Source organism: Rhinoraja longicauda, chromosome 2, assembly GCF_053455715.1.
Source record: "Rhinoraja longicauda isolate Sanriku21f chromosome 2, sRhiLon1.1, whole genome shotgun sequence".
In the NCBI taxonomy this organism is placed as follows: domain Eukaryota; kingdom Metazoa; phylum Chordata; class Chondrichthyes; order Rajiformes; family Arhynchobatidae; genus Rhinoraja; species Rhinoraja longicauda.
In genome coordinates, this window is record NC_135954.1 from 65,471,140 (window position 1) to 65,493,018 (window position 21,879).

Below are 21,879 nucleotides of genomic sequence, written 5' to 3' on the forward strand. Positions count from 1 at the left end.
CTTTTCTTTCCAAAGGAACGTCTGCTACTTTCATTGCTTCCTGCACATATTGCCATGGAGATGAAGGCTGAAATCATTCAGCGATTGCAAGGGCCTAAGTCTGGTCACTGCCAGCTAGAAAGTACAAATAACTTTCACAATTTGTATGTGAGGAGGCACACAAACGTGAGGTACTTTTCATTTCTTCTCAAAAACATAAAGATAGAAAATCGTAACTCAACATTATTATATTATTCTGTTTCTAAAAGCAATGCTCTGTACAATTGTCAATCCAGTTGCTATCAATTGTTTTTCTCCTTCGGTAAGATTACTTCTTATGCTTCAGGCACTACATAGTAATCTTTAAAAATGTCATTATTTTGCAATGTAATTGTCCATCCTCTGATCTAGTTTAAAATGAAATAAATAGACAATGTTTTTCTACTAAGTGAGTTAGCAGGTCGATTCAGTTTTTCGCTGCCTATGGTTAGCGAGTTAGATGCCTAGTTACAAGTGTCATGTTCCTCTATAAAACTTGGAATGTTTGGCCTCATATAATACAGGGTCTTCAATACCTTTATACCATTTGCATTCATGCTATCTCAATGCATGCTTCACTGGTAGTTCAAGTTTTCAAGAGTGCATGTTGTTCTTTCTCTCATGTTTATTATATAAAATCAATAGACAATAGACAGTAGGTGCAGGAGGAGGCCATTGGGCCCTTCGAGCCAGCACCGCCATTCAATGTGATCATGGCTGATCATTCTCAATCAGTACCCCGTTCCTGCCTTCTCCCCATACCCCCTGACTCCGCTATTCTTAAATCAATCATGCAAACAAACTGCTAGAGTTGTTGAATGTTACCAGAACCTCAATGAGGACACCATACATTGCCGAAGAACAGGCCCTTCAGCCCACAATGCCGAACATGATGCTAATTTAAACTAATGTCCTCTGCCTACAAGAGCAGTTGAATGGGACCAGAAAGAACCTCAATCAGGATAACATACATGGAACAGGAGAGCCAAGGAACAGGCCCTTCATCCCACAATGCTGAACATGATGCTAATTTAAACTAATTTCCCCTGCCTGCGTGACCCATATCCCTCCATTCACATATCCATGTGCATATCCAAATGCCTCTTAAACACCGCTATCACATTTGCCTTCACCACCACTCCTGGTTGTGTGTTCCAGGTCCTTACCACCCTCTGTGTAAAACAACTTGCCCCACACATCTCCTTTAAACATTGCCTCTCTCATCTTAAACCTATGTCCTCTAGTATTTGATATTTCCATCCTGTGATAAAGGTTCTGACTGTCTACCCTATCTATGCCTCTCATAACTTAGATATTTTTATCAGGTCTCCCCTCACCATTCATCGTTCCAGAGAAAATAATCTATGTTTGTCCAACCCGTTCTTCCAGCTAATACCCTCTGATCTAAGCAGAATTCTGGTCAACCTCCTCTGCACCTCTTCTGGGATATTGACATGAGATTAGTTGCTGACATTGGTTCCCCATCCTTCCAGAGGATTTTGCAGAGAAAATTTTTGTGTTATTTCTTTAGCGCTTTAAGATGTCTACTATAAGTTTTTCCAGTTTTTGATGCATACATGAGGACAGGGAACATTGGTACTTGCTGGACACTGTTGTGAGGTTTGGACTCTTTTACTCAGTTGGAAGACCCTTTGGGCTCCTTGTCTATATTGACTCAAAATATAGAATGTCCAGTGTAAAATGTGGGAACAGAGAACTCTGGAAAGTGGGTCAGAATTATTCTAGGTTCTGCTCAGGCTGCATGCCTATACACAGAATGCATGCACAATTAAGCATGAGACAATGACGTCAAAGTTTTTTATATATGGTGAGAAAAAGCTTATGACCATGAAGTACCTTTATCAGTAGGCAAATCTGCTGGCAATGTGTGGTGAGGAAGATTTTTTTTTAGGATGACTTGCTTCCACTTCCATGTTGTTGATTCTGAAGCGAATGTGGGATGTACAAACTGCTTATCAGGCAAAAAGCAAACAAAAATGGAGTAACACAATGGGTTAGGCAGCATCAGTGGAGGGAAATGGACAGACAACTTGTCGGTCAGGACCCTTCTCCAGTTTGACCCAAAACGTTGACTGTTCATTTTCCTCCAGAGGTGCTGCCTAATCCGTTGAGTTCCTCCAGCACTTTTTGCCTGATAAGCAGTTTTTAGTCCCTCATTGGCTTCAGAAGGGTAGCGCCATTCTGACCCGGGGTCGATCCCGACTACGGGTGTTGTCTGTACGGAGTTTGTACGTTCTCCCCGTGACCACATGGGTTTTCTCCGAGATCTTTGGTTTCCTCCCACGCTCTAAAGACATGCAGGTTTGTAGGTTAATTTGCTTGGTATACATGTAAATTGTCCCTAGTGTGTGTAGGATTGTGTTAATGTGCGGACTCAGTGAGCCATTGGATTGGTTGAGTCAGTCTATTTCAATGTTGGAGCAGCAGCGGGAGATTTCAAAAGGCAGCTAAGTGATCAAAATTGGCCAATTGAGCAGTCAATAAAAAGAAGGCAAGATGTACCAGAGCGGCCTATTGGGAGCGGCCGTGTTGAGGGAATGTGCTGTGTGGAGAGGAAGTGTGAGGTGTTGGCTCAAGGGGCTTCATTGAGGCTGAGCAGAGGGAGACAGGAGGTAAAGGAACAGTCTGCTGTTTCCTGTGTCTGAATGTTGTGCTTTTTCTTCTCTTGGTTTTAGTGCAGTAGTAATGGCAGGTAGAATGGTGCAACGTTCCTCCTGTAAGATGCGGGAAATCAGGGGAACTGCTGGTGTCCCTGATGACTACACCTGTGGGAATTGTGTCCAGGTGCAGCTCCTTACACACCATGTTAGGGAATTGTCCAGCTGCAGCTCGGGATTATCGTGCGAATGAGAGCTTTATACATAGGAGTTAGAACGAGCTGATCACACCTAAGGTACAGGACAAGAATAGGTGGATGACCACAAGAAAAAGGTAAAAGGCAGAGAGTGCAGGTAACCCCTGTGGCCATTCCCCTTCAAAACAGGTCTACCCTTTTCAATACTTTTGAAGGGGGATATATAACACAATTTAAAATACATTTGGACAGATACATCCATAGGAAAGGTTTAGAGTGATATGGGCAAAACAGGGGCTGGTGGTAGATGGGGTATCTTGGTCAGCTTGGGCAAGTTGGGCCAAAGGGCCAGTTTCCATGCTGCATGGGCAGTGAATGTTATCTACATGGATTTTAATAAGGCATTTGATAAAGTCCTCTGTGGTATGCTTATACGGAAGATTAAGATGTAAGGGATTAACAGTGTCGTGGTCGTATTGATTCAGAACGGTCTTGTGGTGAAAGGACAATATTCAGGCTGGATGTCTGTGAGCAGTGGAGATTCGTAAGGATCTGTGCAGGAACCTCGGTTGCTTGCAATGTATGTAAATTATTTAGACGTAAATATAGATGCATTAGTTAGTCAGTTTGCATATGACACCAAGATTTCTGGGATCACGGACTGTGAGGAAGACTGCCAAGGTATACAGCAGGATATGGATCAGCTACAGAAATGGGCAGAGAAATGGTAGATGGAGTTTAATGCAAGCAATTGTGAGGTGTTATACTCTGGGAGGTCAAATGTAAGGGGAAATGTAATGGAAAAATTAATAGTATTACCCTTAACAGCATGGATGTGGAGAGGGATCTTGAGGTCAAAGTTTAAACTTCCCTGAAATTGGCAACACAAGGAGATAGAGTGGTGAAGAAAGCATATGATATGTTTGACTTCATTGATTGGGGCTTCTGGTATAAGAGTCAGGAAGGCAAGATGCAGCTTTATAGAACATTGGTTAGGCTGTATTTGGAGTATTTTGCACAGTTCTGATCGCCTCATTAGAAAAAGGATGTAGAGGAAGGTGTGTGGCGGCAGAGGCTCCCGAGATGTGCCGTGGAGCTGGATGAAGGATGACCCGGCGGGTCGTGACCTGCAGGGAGGAAGGTCAGAAGCCGCCCACCTCAGCCCCAAAGACTGGAGAGTTGAGGAGGAGGGAGCCGCTGGACACAGCGGACGTGAGGAGTGGGCCAGTATAGCCTCCAGTGCCTTGAAGGTCAGCTGCTGGAGGTGTCCCCGGGACACAGATGTGGCCGTGCGAGGAAAAGGCCATCAGTTTGCAGGTGATCCGGTGAAGGGCAGTGGAGGAAGCCTTGTAGCAGCCTGGGGCTTACCTGGATTGGGAGCCACTCCATACATGGAGCACGTGAACCAGACTTTGGATCTTTTGTAAATGGCGCCAAAATACGGCGAGCTGTGCATGTGCGATCTATGCAAGAAAAATTTCACTGTGCAGTGCACAGGTGAAAATGAAGCATCATTGAACCATTGAATCAGAATGATGTCGGGATTAGGGGGTATTAACTACAAGGAGAGGTTGGACAGACTTAATTGTTTTCTCTGAAAAGCAGGAGGTTGTGGGGAGACCTGATAGAAGTATATAAATTTATGAGAGGCATTAATAGAGTGGACAATCAGAAACTGTTCCAAGGATGGAAATATCAAATACTAGAGGGCATAGCATTAAGGTGAGAGGGGCAAAGTTTAAATAAGATGTGCAGGGCTTTTTTACACAGAGGGTGGTGAGTACTTGTAATGTGCCGCCATGGTTTGTGATGGACACAGATACACTAGTAGCATTTAACAGGCATGGATAAGCACATGGCTAAGTAGGAAATGGAGGGGTATGGATTATATGTACGCAGATAAGGGTTGGTCTTAGCTGCATGTTCGACATAGACATTTCGGGCTGAAGGGGCTGTTCCTCTGTTGTACTATTCTATGTTCCAATGTGGAGCTCAAAGTGGTTGTTTCTGCAATTTGTCACATGGATGATGTGTCCCACCCATCAGGGGTGATTGAGTGTGACTGGTGCATTAATAGTGGGGAAATGACATTGATATTAGTTTAAGAAAATAACTGCAGATGCTGGTACAAATCGATTTATTCACAAAATGCTGGAGTAACTCAGCAGGTCAGGCAGCATCTCGGGAGAGAAGGAATGGGTGACGTTTCGGGTCGAGACCCTTGTCCAGCTGAAGGATGTAGCATTGGTGATATTTCATTTCAATGCTTTGGTCCCCTTTTGAATATGACCATGTCTCCAATGCATATGAGTCCCTTTTATTCAGCAGACATTGAGCTTGGTGCTAAGATTGGGGTATTGATCTTTGAACACGTTTTTTAATTGTGTATTGAAGGATGTGTTGGCACACTGGAAATATTTGTCATTTTAATCACTATGGAAAGCAATCCACATTTTCTCAGAGTCTCATTGTGCATCCTGATTTTCAGAGAAATAGTTTTGTGTGACAAGGGCACATTGGTAGAGAATCTTTTAAAGGAAAGATATTCTGCATATGCAGTGTCCTGATATTTGTGTCATTTTTACATTTGAACATTAATTGCCTATCAATCTCATTATGGAAAGATATCTAGCAACAAATAGCAGAAGTAACATCACAGTGTTCTTTGGTCCGGAAGGTAAATAATTAAAAGCAGTGAGCTGAAATGATGTCAGGGTCACACTTGAAAGAAGAATGTTAGAATCATCCCTACTGTATTTGTCTCTCCAGTAAAATATAAGCTACATTAAAAGTGGCATATACAATTTACCAGGTTGATGAAAGTTTGTGAATATTTATTTCACATGAAAAGAATATTTGAGGTGAGGGGAAATAGTGTAGTGGAGTTGAATAAACAGCTTTTGTATCACTGTGAAAATAATCAAGTGTAATTCAGGGCATGCATCCAAACACACATATTCTGCAGAGTTCATTGTGGGATAATTTTAGGTATCTAAATTGGATCTGCCAGGTGTGGTATAACTGTCTCTTTAATCTAAATATCTTTAGATTATTTCCAAGTATGTGTGGGGCATTTGTTGATCTTTTGTAAGAGATGAAGGGAGTTTGAGTGTCTTAAACATTTATCTTTCTGCAGTATATTGTACGCTGATATTGTCGGGTTCACACGTCTGGCCAGTGAATGTTCACCTGGGGAGCTTGTACACACACTCAATGAATTATTTGGCAAGTTTGATCAAATTGCAAAGGTAAGCTGTAAGTACACTTATAAGCAAAACTGTATCTCATGGTAACATGCATTATATTTGTTTTGGCATTATAATGCACCCTTCACTTTTGTTTTTATTCAGGAAAATGATTGTATGAGGATCAAGATTTTGGGAGACTGCTACTATTGTGTCTCTGGTTTACCTATATCCTTGCCAAACCATGCCAAAAACTGTGTGAAAATGGGTTTGGATATGTGCGAAGCCATAAAGTAAGTTACATCTAAAGAATTTTGATTGCCATGAATAAAAATAATCTAAACTTGATTTTGCAGCAATAACTTCCCGCTGGATGCATGTCTGCTGCTTTTTGTGCGTTTTGCTGCCAAATGTTATTAGGATTTATCTACATCAGCATTGAGACTGTTCCCTTGAAAGATCATCCTGATTGTTGTAAGTGATTTATATAAGTTCTGTAAATGTAAGTACTAATGTACCAGCAAATAACATTTTACAAATGATTGCAAGGTACATATCATTGTACATCAGTCTTTCATGAAACAAGATATAAAATTGCATTCATGAAGTGACAAGATGACCGAAAAATGATGAATACCAAGAAAGTAAGGTATTGGAGAGACTAACAACATATTAATCATTGCTTGGAATTTTTAGCTTTTAAACAACCATAATAATTCTACTCGGAGAGTGTTGCTGTTGTATAAAATACGATCTATATTCTACAAGTGGGTTGATTTGATCATATGTAGGAAAAATAAGTCCACAGTTCTGATGTTATCTTTTTAATTACATATTACATATTTATTACAAGTTACATATTTAGATAGTTGCAGCTTGGATGTAGATCTTTGGCTCACAGTGCCCACAAAGACCATCAACACTCGTTTACACTAATCCTACATCAACCCTGTTCTTATTCTCTCCCCACGTTCTCATTAACCCCTGACCCCCCCCCCCCCCCTCTAATCTACCATTCACAAACTATGGGGGCAATTTACAATGGTCAATTAACCTACCAACCAGTTCACCTTTGGCATGTTGGAGGAAACCAGAACAAGCAGAGGAAACAGGAAGAGTCACAGTATGCAAACCCCAGATAGACAGCGACTGAGGGCAGGATTGAACCCAGACCCCTGCCTTTCCCAGACAGTGGCTCTACAGTTGCGCCTCTGCACCCTGACACAAATATCGTGAAAGTCTGCTCTTCCAATTCTGTTCTCCAAGAAACAAATCTGAGTACATCCTTTACTTTTTAATCCTCCTTCATTATTTGACACCTGAATATTAAATATAATGATCATCTAATAATAAATTACATGTTAGTGCTGTATTAACTTAACATCACAGCTTTCATCTGTGAATCACTGTGTAACCTACTATTAAAATTGAAGCCGACAGATCTAATTCCTGGTTGTGAGCGTTATTGTTGTAGTGTTTATTTGATCATAGGTTATGATAAGCAAATCTTAACTTTGGTGTAATATCAATGATCAAGGGTGTCAGAACTAATAATTGTAATTCAGAATTTGCATCAATCTAAAATATTTATAAGGTCATAAGTGATAGGAACAGAATTAGGCCATTCGGCCAATCAAGTCTACTCCACCATTCAATCATGGCTGATCTATCTTTCCCTCCTAACCTCTTTTTCCTGCCTTCTCCCCAAGCCTATACTAATCAAGAACCTATGCTTTAAAAATATCCATTGACTTAGCCTCCACAGTCTTCTGTGGCAAAGAATTCCACAGATTTACCACCCTCTGACTAAAGAAACTCCTGCTCATTTTCCTAAGGAACATTCTTTAATTCTGAGGCCTAGACTTAGTCCTAGTCCTAGAGTCTCCCACTAGTGGAAACATCCTCTCCACATCCACTCTATCCAAGCCTTTCACTATTCGGTATGTTTCAATGAGGCCCCCCCCCTCACTCTTCTAATCTCCAGAGAGTACAGGCCCAGTGCCATCAAATGCTCATCATAAGTTAACCCACTCATTCCTGGGATCATTCTTGTAAACCTCCTCTGGACCCTCTCCAGGGCCAGCACATCCTTCCTCAGATATGGTGCGCAAAATTGCTCACAACTTCAAATAGTTTACATGGCTGCAAATAAATCCTATACTTAAAAAGGTTACACAAAGTTAGATAATTTACAGTTTAATGGTTTTTAGCATATCATGAGAAAACCAATCCTCATATTAGAATCATAGGGTCATGTAGCACAAAAACAGAATCTGTAGCTAAATAGGCCATGCCGACCAAGTTGTCTACCTCAGCCCGTGCCATCTGCCAGTGTTTGACCCATTTCCCTCTAGGCCTTTCCTATCCATGTACCTGATTAAATGTCTTTTAGATATTATACAGTAAACCCTAATTTTTACGGACCTCTTTATAGGGGATTTAGGTTATAGCGTACTGACCCACTGAACTCACTGCCAGACACGCCTGTTGACGCCGGCCCTCAGTTGTTTCCTCAACCAGCACCTGCCATTGCCAGCACCCGGCCCCCGGCCCCCCACTCACCCAGCACTCGGCTGCTTCCCCGGCCGCACCTGTCCTCGCCACCGCCCGTATTGCTACATTGAGAACTTGGTCAGTGCAGTTCTTGCTCAGCCTAAATCTTATTGTTTATAAGATTTGCTTTTCACAACCTATCATCAAATAAACACGACAACAAAAATGTCCATAACCAGGAACTAGGTCTGTAGGCTTTAATTTTAATAATAGGTTACATAGTGGTTCACAGATGGAAGCTATGATGTTAAGTTAATACCAGATATTACACCCAGTTATGGAGGAACATCAGCAATAATGGATACCATCCCCCCCACTATGGTCCATTTAATTGTACCAGCATTTCTGGATTCTTCTGGTTGCTTGTTCCGTGCACCTACCGCCCTCTGGCTAAACAAGATGCCCATCAGGTCTCTTTTCATCTTTCTACTCACACCTTTCACCTGGATCCTCCAATTTATGACTCCTCTACCCTGGGAAAAAGACCCTGGGAAAAAGACTATCACCATTCACCCTATCTATACTCCTCATGATTTTATAAACCTCTATATGGTAAGCCCTCAACCTCCTAAGGTCTCGGGCAAAATGTTCCAGCCATCCAGCCTCTCCTTTTAACTCAAGCCCTCCAGTCCCAGCAACATCCTTGCAAATCGTTTTTGCACCTTTTCCAGCCTAATAGCTGAGTAACCAGAACTGCACATAATATTTCACAGTAGACCCATCAATAACTTGGACAGTTGTAACATGAGGCACCACTTCTTGTACTCAATGTCTTGACCGGTGAAGTCAAACATTCTAACACCTTCTTCCCCAGTATTTACCTATGTCGCCACTTTCAAGAAGCTATGTACCTGTACACGTTGGTCTCTCTCTGTTCTACAATATTTTCCATTAATAGTAGCACCCTTGCTTTTAACTGAGAAGCTTTGCGTCAAAATCCCATCACAGAAACTCAAATGCATATTCCAGGTAATTTTATGGAAGGGTGCTCAGACTTGGGAGAGATGTTAAATGAAGGCCACCTTATTTCCTCAAATGAAATCCAAAAATAAACATGTACTCATTTGTTACTTTTCTATTGTTGAATGGTGCTGCTTGGCTGCCATCTTTGCCCCAGTTGCAGCAGTGATCACTATACGATCACTATGAAACTTGTTTATATCTAGGGGTTTTCATGTCCTCCTTGTTTTGGTTTCCAGTCATTTTTTTCACATTTGTTTAGGTTTTGGTATTAGTTTTAGTTTAGTTTAATGTCACGTGTTCTGAATTAGTAAAAAGCTTGTGTTATGTGTTAACCAGCCAGCGGAAAAACAATACTTGATTACAATCGAGCCATTCACAGTGTACAGATACATGATAAGGTAATAACGTTTAGTGCAAGGTAAAGCCAGCTGTCTGATCAAAGATAGTCAAACATATTAACATGTTTAGAATAATTCTAAAGAAAACAAAGGCTTGAAGATTTGATTGTTCAAATACATTTTCGTCATGTTTATTTTATCTTGTGCTACTCAGACTAAAATCTCAGCATGGTAGGGATGAAGCTTTTGTGCATTTTTAACTCAAGTTACACGTCGTGCTACCTTGGTAATGACAAAAGATTTGTTCCCTTTCCTCAGAGGTGAAAAAATGGTTTGGTTGTTCTTAATATTTGTGCTTCTGAGCGAGATCTTTGTCATTTCTACTGCAGAGGTAAAAGAATCCTGTAAAATAAATCTCATAATTTCCTTGCTAAATCCAAAGTAAGTAATTGAAGCAGACATAAAAAGCCCATACTTCAGCTCAGGGAGCACGAAACCATCTAATGTTTACCAGCAGCAGATCGTATCAAGCATAATGCAGGGACTATACTTAAAATGCCAGAATGTCATCACTATCTGACTGGAACAACACAAGATGAAAGTAGGCATGCCTGACCCAGCTAGATGACTTCAAAGCTGATCCTCTCTTCACAGCTCCATTAGTCTGTAGTTATTGTAATACATGTTAACATTGATGAAGGTCAGTATTTCTTCAGTACAGTTTTACACTTATTCCATTAGCTGCAAGAGCACTTTTAGCTAACATTGGGATAGCCTGTGCCTTTGTGTTGCAACACTGCTTCAAGTGTTATGCCACAGTCTTACTAATATATAAAACATATTGATAGTTACATCTTTGGTAGATGGCAAACGAGGCATTGGCAGTTTGTGCAACTGCATTTACCTGCTGATCCATTGTATAACATAAATAATGTCACAGATTATGAGTTGGTGCAGAATAAAAGATGTTCATTGATGCCAACAATGAGCAATTTCATTACATGGTCTTGTGGAATTATAGGGCTTGAAACCATATTGTCTATACAAACAAGCACTAAAATAGTGCCATGTGGGCAATTTGCAACAATCTTCCCTCTCTAGTGCAGGAAGCTGTTCACAACTACTGGCAAAAGGAACAAACAGAGGAGAATCTGTTAGAGCCCAGCAGTTCAATCGGTTATCATGGTTTTGGTTGCCAAGTTATTGATCAACAACAAAGCATTGAGAAAGAGTGTCCACACTCTCACATCCCACCATGCACAATTCAGAAATAGAACAGAGAACAGTACAGCACAAAAACAGGCCAACAATGTCTGTGCATGAATATCCCTCCATTCCAAGCCTGTTAATCTGCGTATCCAACTGATTTTTAAACATTATTGTCATATCTGCTTTTACCACATACCCTGGCAGCACGTTCCAGATGCCTACAGCTAGATGTATAAAGAGAAATACATTTGTCTTGTAATTCTCCTTTAAACTTCCCCCCTCTCACCTTAAACCTATATCCTTTAGTATCTGAAATTTCCACCCTGGGAAAAGGACTGACTATCTACCCTGTCTATGCCTCTCATAATTTTATATACTTCTGTCAGGTCACCCCTTACCCTTTGACATTCTAGAGAAAACAATTCCCTTTAACTTTTAACATCTGGAAACCCTCTTTTCATCTCTCTATCTTCCAATGACCATTTGCTTTTCTTATTTCAGATCACGGGGCTCACTTGGGTAGGACTACTCTGATGAGCCAAGTGACTCTGAAAAGGAAGATATGCCATCTATGTCTATTATTCCCATCTGCCTGCAATGATCACTTTCCAGACAATAGGGGAATCAGCAGATTGATTCAGCACCATGAATCTTAAATCAGCACCATGTTTCCATGTTAATGGTTCTTTGATTCAATGGTAATTTATTGTCACATGTACCTAGGTACAGTAACTTGAATCCTATGCTTCCTTTAATATCTGACAGTCAATGGATCTCCATCTGAATATACTCAGTTTGACCCTCCACAGCCAAAGATTAATTTCCGTTTGGTTAGAGAAATGTCCTCTTATCTTGGCCTTGAAAGGCTGATTCCTACTATCAAACTTTGTCCCTGGTTATGTATACAACTATAAACATTTCTTCATCTACCTTGCAATGACTCTTAAGAATATTGTACCTTAGCAATAAGATCACCTTCCATTCTTCAAATGATCATGGCTGACCTGTACTTCATGTCCACTTTTGTGCCAATTTCATATAACACTCAACTCCTCAATCTTTAAAGTGTTTATCTATCTACATCTTAAATATATATAATGCTCTGGCTCCACCACCCTTGGGGGAAACTAATTACAGAGATGCACTACCGTTTGAGAAAATAAATTTCTACATATCTAATTTTTAAATGACTGACCTCTTATTTTGTGAGCATGTCCCCTGGCTTTTGACTCTCCCACTAGGGATAACATCTCAACACCAACCCTGTCAAGCCCAATTAAAATCTTATACATTTGAATAAAGTCTCCACTTGTTCTTCGAAATACTAAGAGAATCAGACGCACTAACCTCTTTTCATAGAGTGACTCTCTCATCCCAGGAATGAGCCTGGTGAATCTCCTTTTGACTACCCCAAATGTTACCATTTCTTTTTTTAGTTACGGGAGCAATTCTGTGCACGTATTCCAGGTGTGGCTTCACCAATAGCTGAACAACTGTAACAAAACCTCCCCACTTTTAAATTTCATTCCTTTCACAACAGAAAATAAAATACCACTTGCCAACTTAATTATTTGTTGGACGCCTGCTAACTTTTTATGTATCACAACATTTACCACCTTTTGTCATATTGTCAACAAACTTGAAACGATGCATAGTGTTCCCTCCTCCGTCATTGAAGTATGTATAGTTTGAACTCGTTGATCATTCTGTGATCCTGCAACTACTGTGGTCATGAAATAACTGCTTCCCAGCCTACTTCCGACTTGTCAGCAAACGTTAGTATGTTTTTAATCCATAGTACAATGGACTAATAACTGAACTGAATTAACTAATTTGAACAAAATCTAACTAAGATCTAAAATTAATTAAGCTCTGTACTAATCTTGGGCCGAAGCTCCTCCAACTTGACATTCTGGATCCCCACATGTGGCATACTTGTGGTCTTTGAGTAACAAATTCTGCAGTAATCAAATGGCTCTGACTGATATTGGAAGTGTCCAGGGAATGTTTTCAGCCTTTCAAGTTTCAGACTTATAGGTTCTAGCTCCCTTGAGTCAATGTTCATTGAGATGAACCCTCAGCAGCAGGCCCAATTCACCAAGACAGGTTAGAGAACAGATCCCATTTCTACTCAGCTAAAGCCCATGCATCAGGAAACTGCTTCCCTGCGAAGGTGGTGAACAATGTGGTAAATACTGCAATCATAACTGCAGGATCAACATCATGTTACTTCAGGGTCATGAAATGACTCTTCTTCCCAGCCTGCTTCCAGCTTCTCAGCAAAAGTCACATTGTACAACACCCTACGGTGGTTTGTAACGCTCTCAACAAGAAAAACTGAATTCAGCTCTTCTGATATTTAAAGAGAGTAGCTGACAGCTAGGATTATCTTGGTTTTCAAAGATACAGAGAGCTACGGAGTGCACCCCATTGATTGTTGGACATCATATGAACATGCCCAGCGGTGTACATTCTGATTCACAAGATGGGAGCCAAAGAATGGGAGGGAGGAAGTCACAACACATTGATTTTGATTTCCACTTACCTTCCAACTGTTAGCACCATGCTGAACCAAAGACTGCAACCTATTGACTTTAAATTCCTGGTTTGCAAATCTGTCACAGAAGAGCAGCATAATCATGCACTGTATAATTGTGTAGGCACTGGAGTTCCGAGGTAGTGTTTCCATTGCCTGCAAAATGGAGGCAACCTGCAATGCACAACACAGCTGGTCTCCAAATTCATGGTTGCTTGTTATTTTCTCCATAATGTGGCAGTTAATACAGGTTCTGCCCTTGTCAGAAGCTCACAGTGAAATGTGAAGGAGGGAGGGAGGAAGAGGGTACAGCATAACAACATTTGGGGGAGGGGAAAGACCATTAATCAAGCCTGTTGTGCCATTCAACGGGATGATGGCTGATATCCTAGGTCAAACACCAATATCCTGCCCGATCCCCATATCTCTTTAATATCCTGAAATCTATCAATTTCTGTTTTGAATGCAATCAATGATGGAATCTGTAAGGGATAGAAAATTCCAAACACTCACCAGTATTTGAATAAAGAAATTCCTCTTCATTTCAGTCCTGAGTGAACTAACCCTTATTTTCACACTGCTACATTAAGTTCTATTGCCTAGCCTGAGAAAACATCCTTTCTGCATCTACCTTATTAGTCCCTCCATGAAGATCGGTGTACTGAGGTCATCTCTCATTTTTCTTTACTCCAGCGATTAGAGGCGCAGCCTAAACAATCCCTTCTTCTATGACAAACACCTAGGAACCAGTCTAGTGAATCTTTGGTGTTTTCCCCAAAAACAAGTAAATTATTTTCTGGACAAGAAGACCAAAATTGGATTCAATATTTCTGCATGATTATTGTAGGACCTTTTTACTCTTATACTCAAATCCTTTGGCAATAAAGACTAACCTACCAATTGCCTTCCTAATTGCATGGTAGATTTCAATGAGTTGTGCACAGGAACTACAAGGGCACTTGGATCATCAACATTCTGTTCCAATCCATCCCCATGATAAGAATTCTGCACCATCAACTGCTTGATATCAGAGCACATGTTCAGTAGCCTTAATTTAAATTCTTGTCAAATGTTCAGACTTAGGACAAATTGCTCAAAGTCCTGTACCTGCACAAATACAGCTTTTTGGTAAACTACATCATTTCAAAGACCCTAGTTTAAATGCAGGGAGACAGAAGTAGCAGCAGATGCTGCAATCTTGAACAAAACATAAGGTGCGGAATATTAGTGTTTGGGATAGAATATCAGCCTAGTAACGGGCCAGGCAGGTATCCATTCCATCAACAGATGCTGCCTGACCCACTGAATTACTCCAGCACTTTGTGTTTTAAATACAGGGAGATTGGATGGTGTGTTTATACAATTTTTTCCAGGTGGTATAGGAAGATTAAAAAAAGAGTTTAAAAATAATTTAGAGTCATGTGGTCATACAGCATGGGAACAGGCCCTTCAGCCCAACTCATCCATGCCGACCAAGATGTCCCACCTAAGCTAGTCCCATTTATCCATCTTTGGCCCATATTCCTCAAAACTGTACCCTTTCATGTATCTGTCCAAGTGTGTTTTCAATGCTGTCATAGTATCTGCCTCAACTACTGTACCTCGTCTGGCTGCTCGTTCCATGCACCCACCACCCTCTGAGTAAAAAAGTGGTCCCTTCAAATTCCTTTGAAATTTTCACCCTCTCACCATAAATCTATGTCCCTTTTTTTTGATTCCCCAAATATAAGACCCTTTATTTTACAAATGGAAGCAAAGGTTACAAAACTAAAATGTTATGTGAGCTCTTTAGAAACCATTGTGTAGGCCTTGGCTGTGGTGTTATGACAGGCTCAGGCATCACATCAGGAAGCATGCCACGGCCTTTGAGAAGGAACAAATGAAATTAAACACTATTTCATTTGATGGAATAGCAATGGAAGATTGTTCTCCTTAATGCAGAGAAAGCCAAGTAGGAATTTAGTAGAGACTAGACCAAGTGGGCCCAAACCACATCTGCATTAGTGTAGCACCCTCCCGGTGCGGGGATGTTCAATGGTAGATGATGGCGGCTCTCCCATTGTTGCTGAGCCGCTGGACTCTGGGCGGCATGGGAAAGACGCTGAGCTGGCCGGGGAGAGGAGGGCGTATGCGGGAGCCAAGGGCAGACCCAGGCCTCGGCCTCCACCTCCACCAACGCCGGGCCTCACCACCGTTACTGCTGCTGCTGCCTTTCCCTTTGGCCCACCTCAGGCTTGCGGTTACCCGGTCATCTCCAGGACCAGGCACCGGCTGCTTCCCCCGGCACCAGGCCTGGCTTCCCCGCCCTCAAAAGACAGGCGTCCGGGCCCTGCTCAATGGGCGTGGACGTGTTTTTTCTGTGCACGTGCGGATGCGGCGGCCAACTTACCTAAGTACCAGATCAACGGAGCCCCAACTGCGCATGCGCGGTTTTTTAAACTTTAAAATGTGAATAACTTAAAAAATATAACACCAATTTCAATGAAACCTCTGCCATAGGACCACCAGACGACGGTGAGTAAGGTGGGCCTAAAATTGTCAAGCTATCATGTACCGTTTTGGCTGTAGTTCAGGAACAAGCGAACAAACGAGAGTTTTAGTATACAGATGTTCCAAAATTATGAACATGGATTTAACACAAACAGCAATAGAACAGGGGAGCACAATGAGCATAAAAAGTTTTTTGTATGATGTTCTTATACACGCATTCCTTAAAGAGCAGGAGAACTAGATTCAAACACGACTTGATTATAGAAATAATTGAAAAGAAACAATTTGCTGAGAAAGAGTAGGTTTTCTTTCAAAGAGCTGACAGTCGTGATCTTCTGTACTGTATCATTCAGTGAATCAAAAATATCATACTGATTTCCTAATATTATAGTGATTTTATGTTATGCCTTCTATTATCTGTATTCTTGACATGTAAAAGTTATGCTGTAATTTTACCATAACCTCCTAATTATCTGTTAATAGAGATGCATAGTTTTGCTATTTAGTATGAATTAAAAAAGGTGAATAAAAGGTCAATAATAATTTGCATTGCTATTTTTTTACCCTGAAAGCAGTTAGTGGTGGCAAGCTATTTGTGATAATAGATGCAGCCTTTGCCATCTGTAACAGGCGGTCTCCCAATCTTTTTCCCACTGCACTTACATTGACAAGGCTTGTTCTACTTACAGTTCTAGCTGAGCCATTCAGTTTAATTCACATGTTAAGCATTTGGGCAGAATAAATGATTTGAAAGCCATTGATAATCAAATGAGAGAAGGATCATTTACAGAGCAGCGTGACTTACTGAGGATCACTGACCAACTGAATATCATTGTGTCTCGCTTTTTGATGTTGTTTTAAAATTAAGAAATGACTGCTGCTCACTTGGTAAAGTGATTTACATATGAATAAATCATTATAAATTGTTGAAATGCAATGTTTCAAAAAACCCATTGTTTTCCTAAAGTCTTGACACACAGAAGTAATTTGCATCACGAAGCAGGAAAATCATTCTACTGCAACAGTAATTGTTTGATGAGCACACTTTTGCAAAACACCATTAGAATGAATAAGTACATTTAAACTGTCTCATTCATGTAGATTGTGTTCAGTTGGAGAATGGCTTGGTTGGTAAGGTTGTGGACCCATTCTATAAATTAGAGCAAAGTGGACAGTAGCTGCATTTGGCGCTGCAGCTACACTTACAGACCAGCTACATGCCGTGGGCAAACATCTCTGCACTCGAAGGAAATTAGCAAAATAAACTGAAGGGTTAATTTTTGGATAAGAGATTAAGTAAAGCAAAGTATTCATGAGGAAGGTTGAGGGAAGACTGATCAAAACATGGCAGGAACGAAGCCTACTGATTTGCACTCACCATTTTCTAGCAGCAGTGACAATGAAAATTAACTCCAAATTTGCCAAACAGGTCTTAAAAGGGTCGGCAATTGAATTCTGAAATAAATAACTGGGAGTTGGTTTTCAATCAGTTCTCAACCCTGAACAAACGTTATTCATTCTCGTTTCCATCTTTTTTTTTCAAAGGAAGGTAAGAGATGCCACCGGTGTTGATATAAACATGCGTGTGGGAGTTCATTCTGGGAACGTCCTATGTGGTGTCATTGGTTTACAGAAATGGCAATATGATGTCTGGTCACACGATGTTACTCTCGCAAATCACATGGAAGCAGGAGGTGTTCCAGGGTAAGCAAGCTTCGAATGGACCACTATATGTAATGTTTTGCATTTAAATTTATCAGATATATTTTCTTGTGTCTGTACACATTCATTTGCTGACTGGTTAGCACACAACAAAAGCTTTTCACTGTACCTCGGTACACATGCCAATAAACTAAACTGAACTATTTAAGAGGAAATTTGACAACCAAGATTGTCTAACACAAGGTCTATTTCCTGCATGTTTCCCTCATGGCTCATTTCCTCAAAAGTAGTGAAGCAGCACAATGTCATTATTTATTATTCCACATTGGTTCTTCAGCTTTGCAATCATGATGAAATTTCTTTCTTGTGGTGACCACCTTTAATCCAGATTTCTCATGATGGTTTAAAATTGAAGGCGGTAGAACAAGAGAAGATTAAAATATCATTGAGGATGTCAGAGTTGAAATTGGAAGATGTGTTGCTGTATTGTAAGAGTGGAGAACCAGTTAGTAAACTATCAGGTTATCAGGTTTAACTGGCCGTAAAGAAAACAGAGACTTCCACCCACTGCGCTGGATGTTGCCGTGATGAAGGCTAACATCAATCTCCTCCATCTTCTGATTCTTTCAATCTGCTTTACAATCTATTCTCAACACCATTACCTCTGATTTCACCCTCCCATCTACTACCATTACGTCCACATCACGTTCAACCTTTCCAATTGCCTCTACCCTCCAAGATCTTCTGACTTCCTGCCCCCCCCAACCACCACTATTTTTTTTCAATCTCCATATTTACAGTCTTTCTGAAATCCACCACTCTACCCACTCCACTTCCCAACCCAACTCTGAAGCAGGGTCTCGACCTGAAATGTCACCCATTCCCTCTCTCCTAGATGCTGCCTGACCTGCTGAGTTACTCGAGCATTTTGTGATACCTTCGATTTGTACCAGCATCTGCAGTTATTTTCCTACGTTCTGACCTGAAATGTCACCGATCCATGTTCTCCAGAGATGCTGTCTGACCTACTGAGTTACTCCAGCACTTTGTGTCATTTTTTGTAAACCAGCATCAAGAGTTTTAAGAAGTAATCCTCACTCCGATGGGAGATCTGTGAGACCCCCCCCCCCCCCTCACTGCTCTCCCTCGGTAATTCCTGCTGCGCATCGACCATGTACTGACACGGACTTGCAACCACAGCCACATGTGTCTCCTCCACACTTGCCTGAGGTGCCATCTTGTGCCACATGGCTTCAAACTTGTTTGAATCTGAAGAAGGGTCCCAATCCAAAATGTTACCTATCCATGTTCTCCTGAGATGCTGCCTGACCCAGTGAGTTGCTCCAGCACTTTGTGTCTTTTTTGTAAACCAGCATCTGCAGTTCCTGGTGTCTCCTTTATTTCTGCCACTTCTTCCTCCCTTCTCTCTGCTCCCTGGCTGCAGCCTGATGCAACAGGCCTCCTCATTGGACAAATAGCCAGGTTCCTCATTGGATTGACCGAGACTCCCCACCTCCTGGTAAATATCAGGAAAAAAAATCTAATCATGAAAATGTGTTCTAGTCTCCCATTTTATAAGATTGTGAAAATTTCTCTACCAAATTAAAAAGTGGGGATCCTTAGGCTTGTAATTTCCTGTAACTAAGTAAAGAGCAGAACACGATTTAATGTAATTCACTTTAGATGTGACAGGCAAGGCTGCAAACTGAATGATTCTGGAAAATCAAAAGCTTTGTGTTGAACCTGGATTAAGATAATAAATATAAAAATGTAACTTTCTAACGTAACTAGTGAGCAGGGAATGAATGACGGTAACTTTTGCTGTTGGCAGACCCAAAAGAAGAGATTTCCTTGGATTTTGTCAGGGTTATTGGAAGGAGCAAATTACCATTTCAGTTCTCCGTTTCACTGCCAGTCAGATTGAAAAGATATCCAGTTAATAGCTGATAAGTCTTCAGAATTTCTGTGTTCAGGAATGGAGGAAGATCAGCATTTGGGGAATGGGGCGGGTGTGTTCTGGGGAGACTAGTTGTCAGGAAAAATGTTCATTGCGAATCTGAAAAGATCAGCAGGCAAAAGAGACATCAGTGGCAGGGGCTAGAAAACTTAGACATCAAAAATACCCTGACGAGAATGAGTCAGGTGAAGATGAGTGGGAGTACTTGAAAGATTGAATATTGAGATCAGGGAAGACTCGTGGAATCTCCAAAGACATCCAGAATTTGGAACTGCAGAGAGATTTTAGGTCATGATGGAACATTACTAGACTGGTGCAGTGATATCAAGGGAGAAGGGGGAGAAAGTTGCAGGACTAAGGAACCTGGTGGATTTTTTGTTGGTTAGGAAGGGCACCAGGACTGTAAGTATAAGAGATTCTGATCAATGGGATGGTTTGCTTAGTTAGTGGAATCACTGTGGGTTTCCTTGCTCTCAAGAGCGACTGAGGAAATAGTTTTCCTGAGTTATTCTTTGGTCTCTTTCCCCACCACCACCCTTAACCCCACCCCCCCAGCTTTCATGACTAGATTTTCAGGATATCTGGCTGACTGGTATTAAAATTGGAATAGAGAAGAGATTTGAATCTTCTGGATCATTAAAATGTTGAAATGAGGAATACACCTTTTGAAAATGGGTTGGTCACCCCTTCTCATTGTCCCACCTTGTTAAAACCAGATGTAAGTTGGTGGGTGGGGGTAAGGTAAGTATAAACTAGTTTTTGTCATATGGACATCATCCACCGAATAATGTTCAATACACTTTTATGTAATAAAACACCTAAAGTCATAGACTTTATTCATGTACGGATATATGTTCCATATGTATGACTCTTCACAGAATAGAGGCACCTCGTTGAGGTGTTATGCAACAACACTTGGAGAAAGAAACAGCAGGCTCCCAATTACAGTTTAAAATATATTGTTATTTAAGAGCATCATTAGGGAAATGTGGAGAGATGGAAAGCACTCCATTAGGACATCCAGTTATTATCCATAATTTGGCTTCCTGTCAAATAATGCATTATTGCAAGTGTCTGCAGAGCCTAATTATCTGATTAATGGTTTATCATAAAATTGTGCTGCATTAAATGTAGAACCCATATTAATATTTCTAAAGATACAGCTGTTTCCAGTCAAGGCTTAAACTCTAAAGTACACAAGAAGCAAAGTCTTCCACTTGTAACAATGCTGGTCTTGTTTGCAGCAGCCATAACATGTTTCAAGGCCTAGAACTGAAACAAGGCAAGTTTGTTTTGGCATAAAACAACTCCTTCCACTGCCTCTGTTCCTTGTAGAGGCCCATGCTAAAAAATTAAAAGGCAAACTAGTTAGATGCTAGAAATCCAATGTTAAAATTCAGAAGGTCAGGTCTCATCAAAGCAGAAAGTAATGTAATTTACCTGTTCAAACCATGACCATTTTTTTTGGAAAGATGCACAAAATTAGGGAAATGGGCAGCAATTAAACAGCTGCCCCTTGTCATGTTTTGAAAATTATATGTGGGTTGGCCTGAGAAAATAATACACTGAATGATCTGAGTAAATAAAATGAATGAAGAAACTGGCATGGTTGACATGTAGTTGCGAGTAAAATGTAACAGCCTTTGGTGCCTCAGAAAAACATCAAGGTAGAAGAAAAAAATTTGAGGAAAGGGGATTCAGGGATGGGAGAAACTGGTATGGGGTGGGAGGAGCTTCCCACCAGATATGGGGATGAAAACCATGGCATCATGTTGCACTCAAAATGCTTCTTGCTGCAAGAGTGCTTCAGAAATCAAGTCACTACATACAGCCCGTAATCAAGCCATAGGAAGGAACTGCAGATACTGGTTTAAACCGAAGATAGAAACAAAAAGCTGGAGTAACTCAACGGGACAGGCATCATCTCTGGAGAGAAGGAATGGGTGACGTTTCGGGTTGAGTCCCTGACAAAAGGTCTCGACCAGAAAGTTCACCCATTCCTTCTCTCCAGAGATGCTGCCAGTCTCGCAGAGTTACTCCAGCTTCTTGTATCTATCCAGATTTTAAGCCCTATTGTGCTTGCTTCAGCTTTTCCAGACCAGTATACCGTAGGTTCATAAATAGAACATAGAACATAAAACAGTAATGCACAG

At 41.0% G+C, this 21,879-nt stretch overlaps 1 protein-coding gene across 4 annotated transcripts in view; it reads left to right on the plus strand.

Annotated features, from left to right (window-relative positions):
- The window catches only part of adcy2b (adenylate cyclase 2b (brain)), a 371,550-nt gene that overhangs the window by 260,221 nt on the left and 89,450 nt on the right, over positions 1-21,879 (plus strand). For all 4 annotated transcript variants that reach the window (XM_078428257.1, XM_078428255.1, XM_078428259.1 and 1 more), the window contains 4 exons: positions 16-170; positions 5,970-6,081; positions 6,184-6,311; positions 17,653-17,811. In XM_078428257.1, the coding sequence (XP_078284383.1) occupies positions 16-170; positions 5,970-6,081; positions 6,184-6,311; positions 17,653-17,811 (554 nt within the window). The remainder of the gene's footprint in view (positions 1-15; positions 171-5,969; positions 6,082-6,183; positions 6,312-17,652; positions 17,812-21,879) is intronic.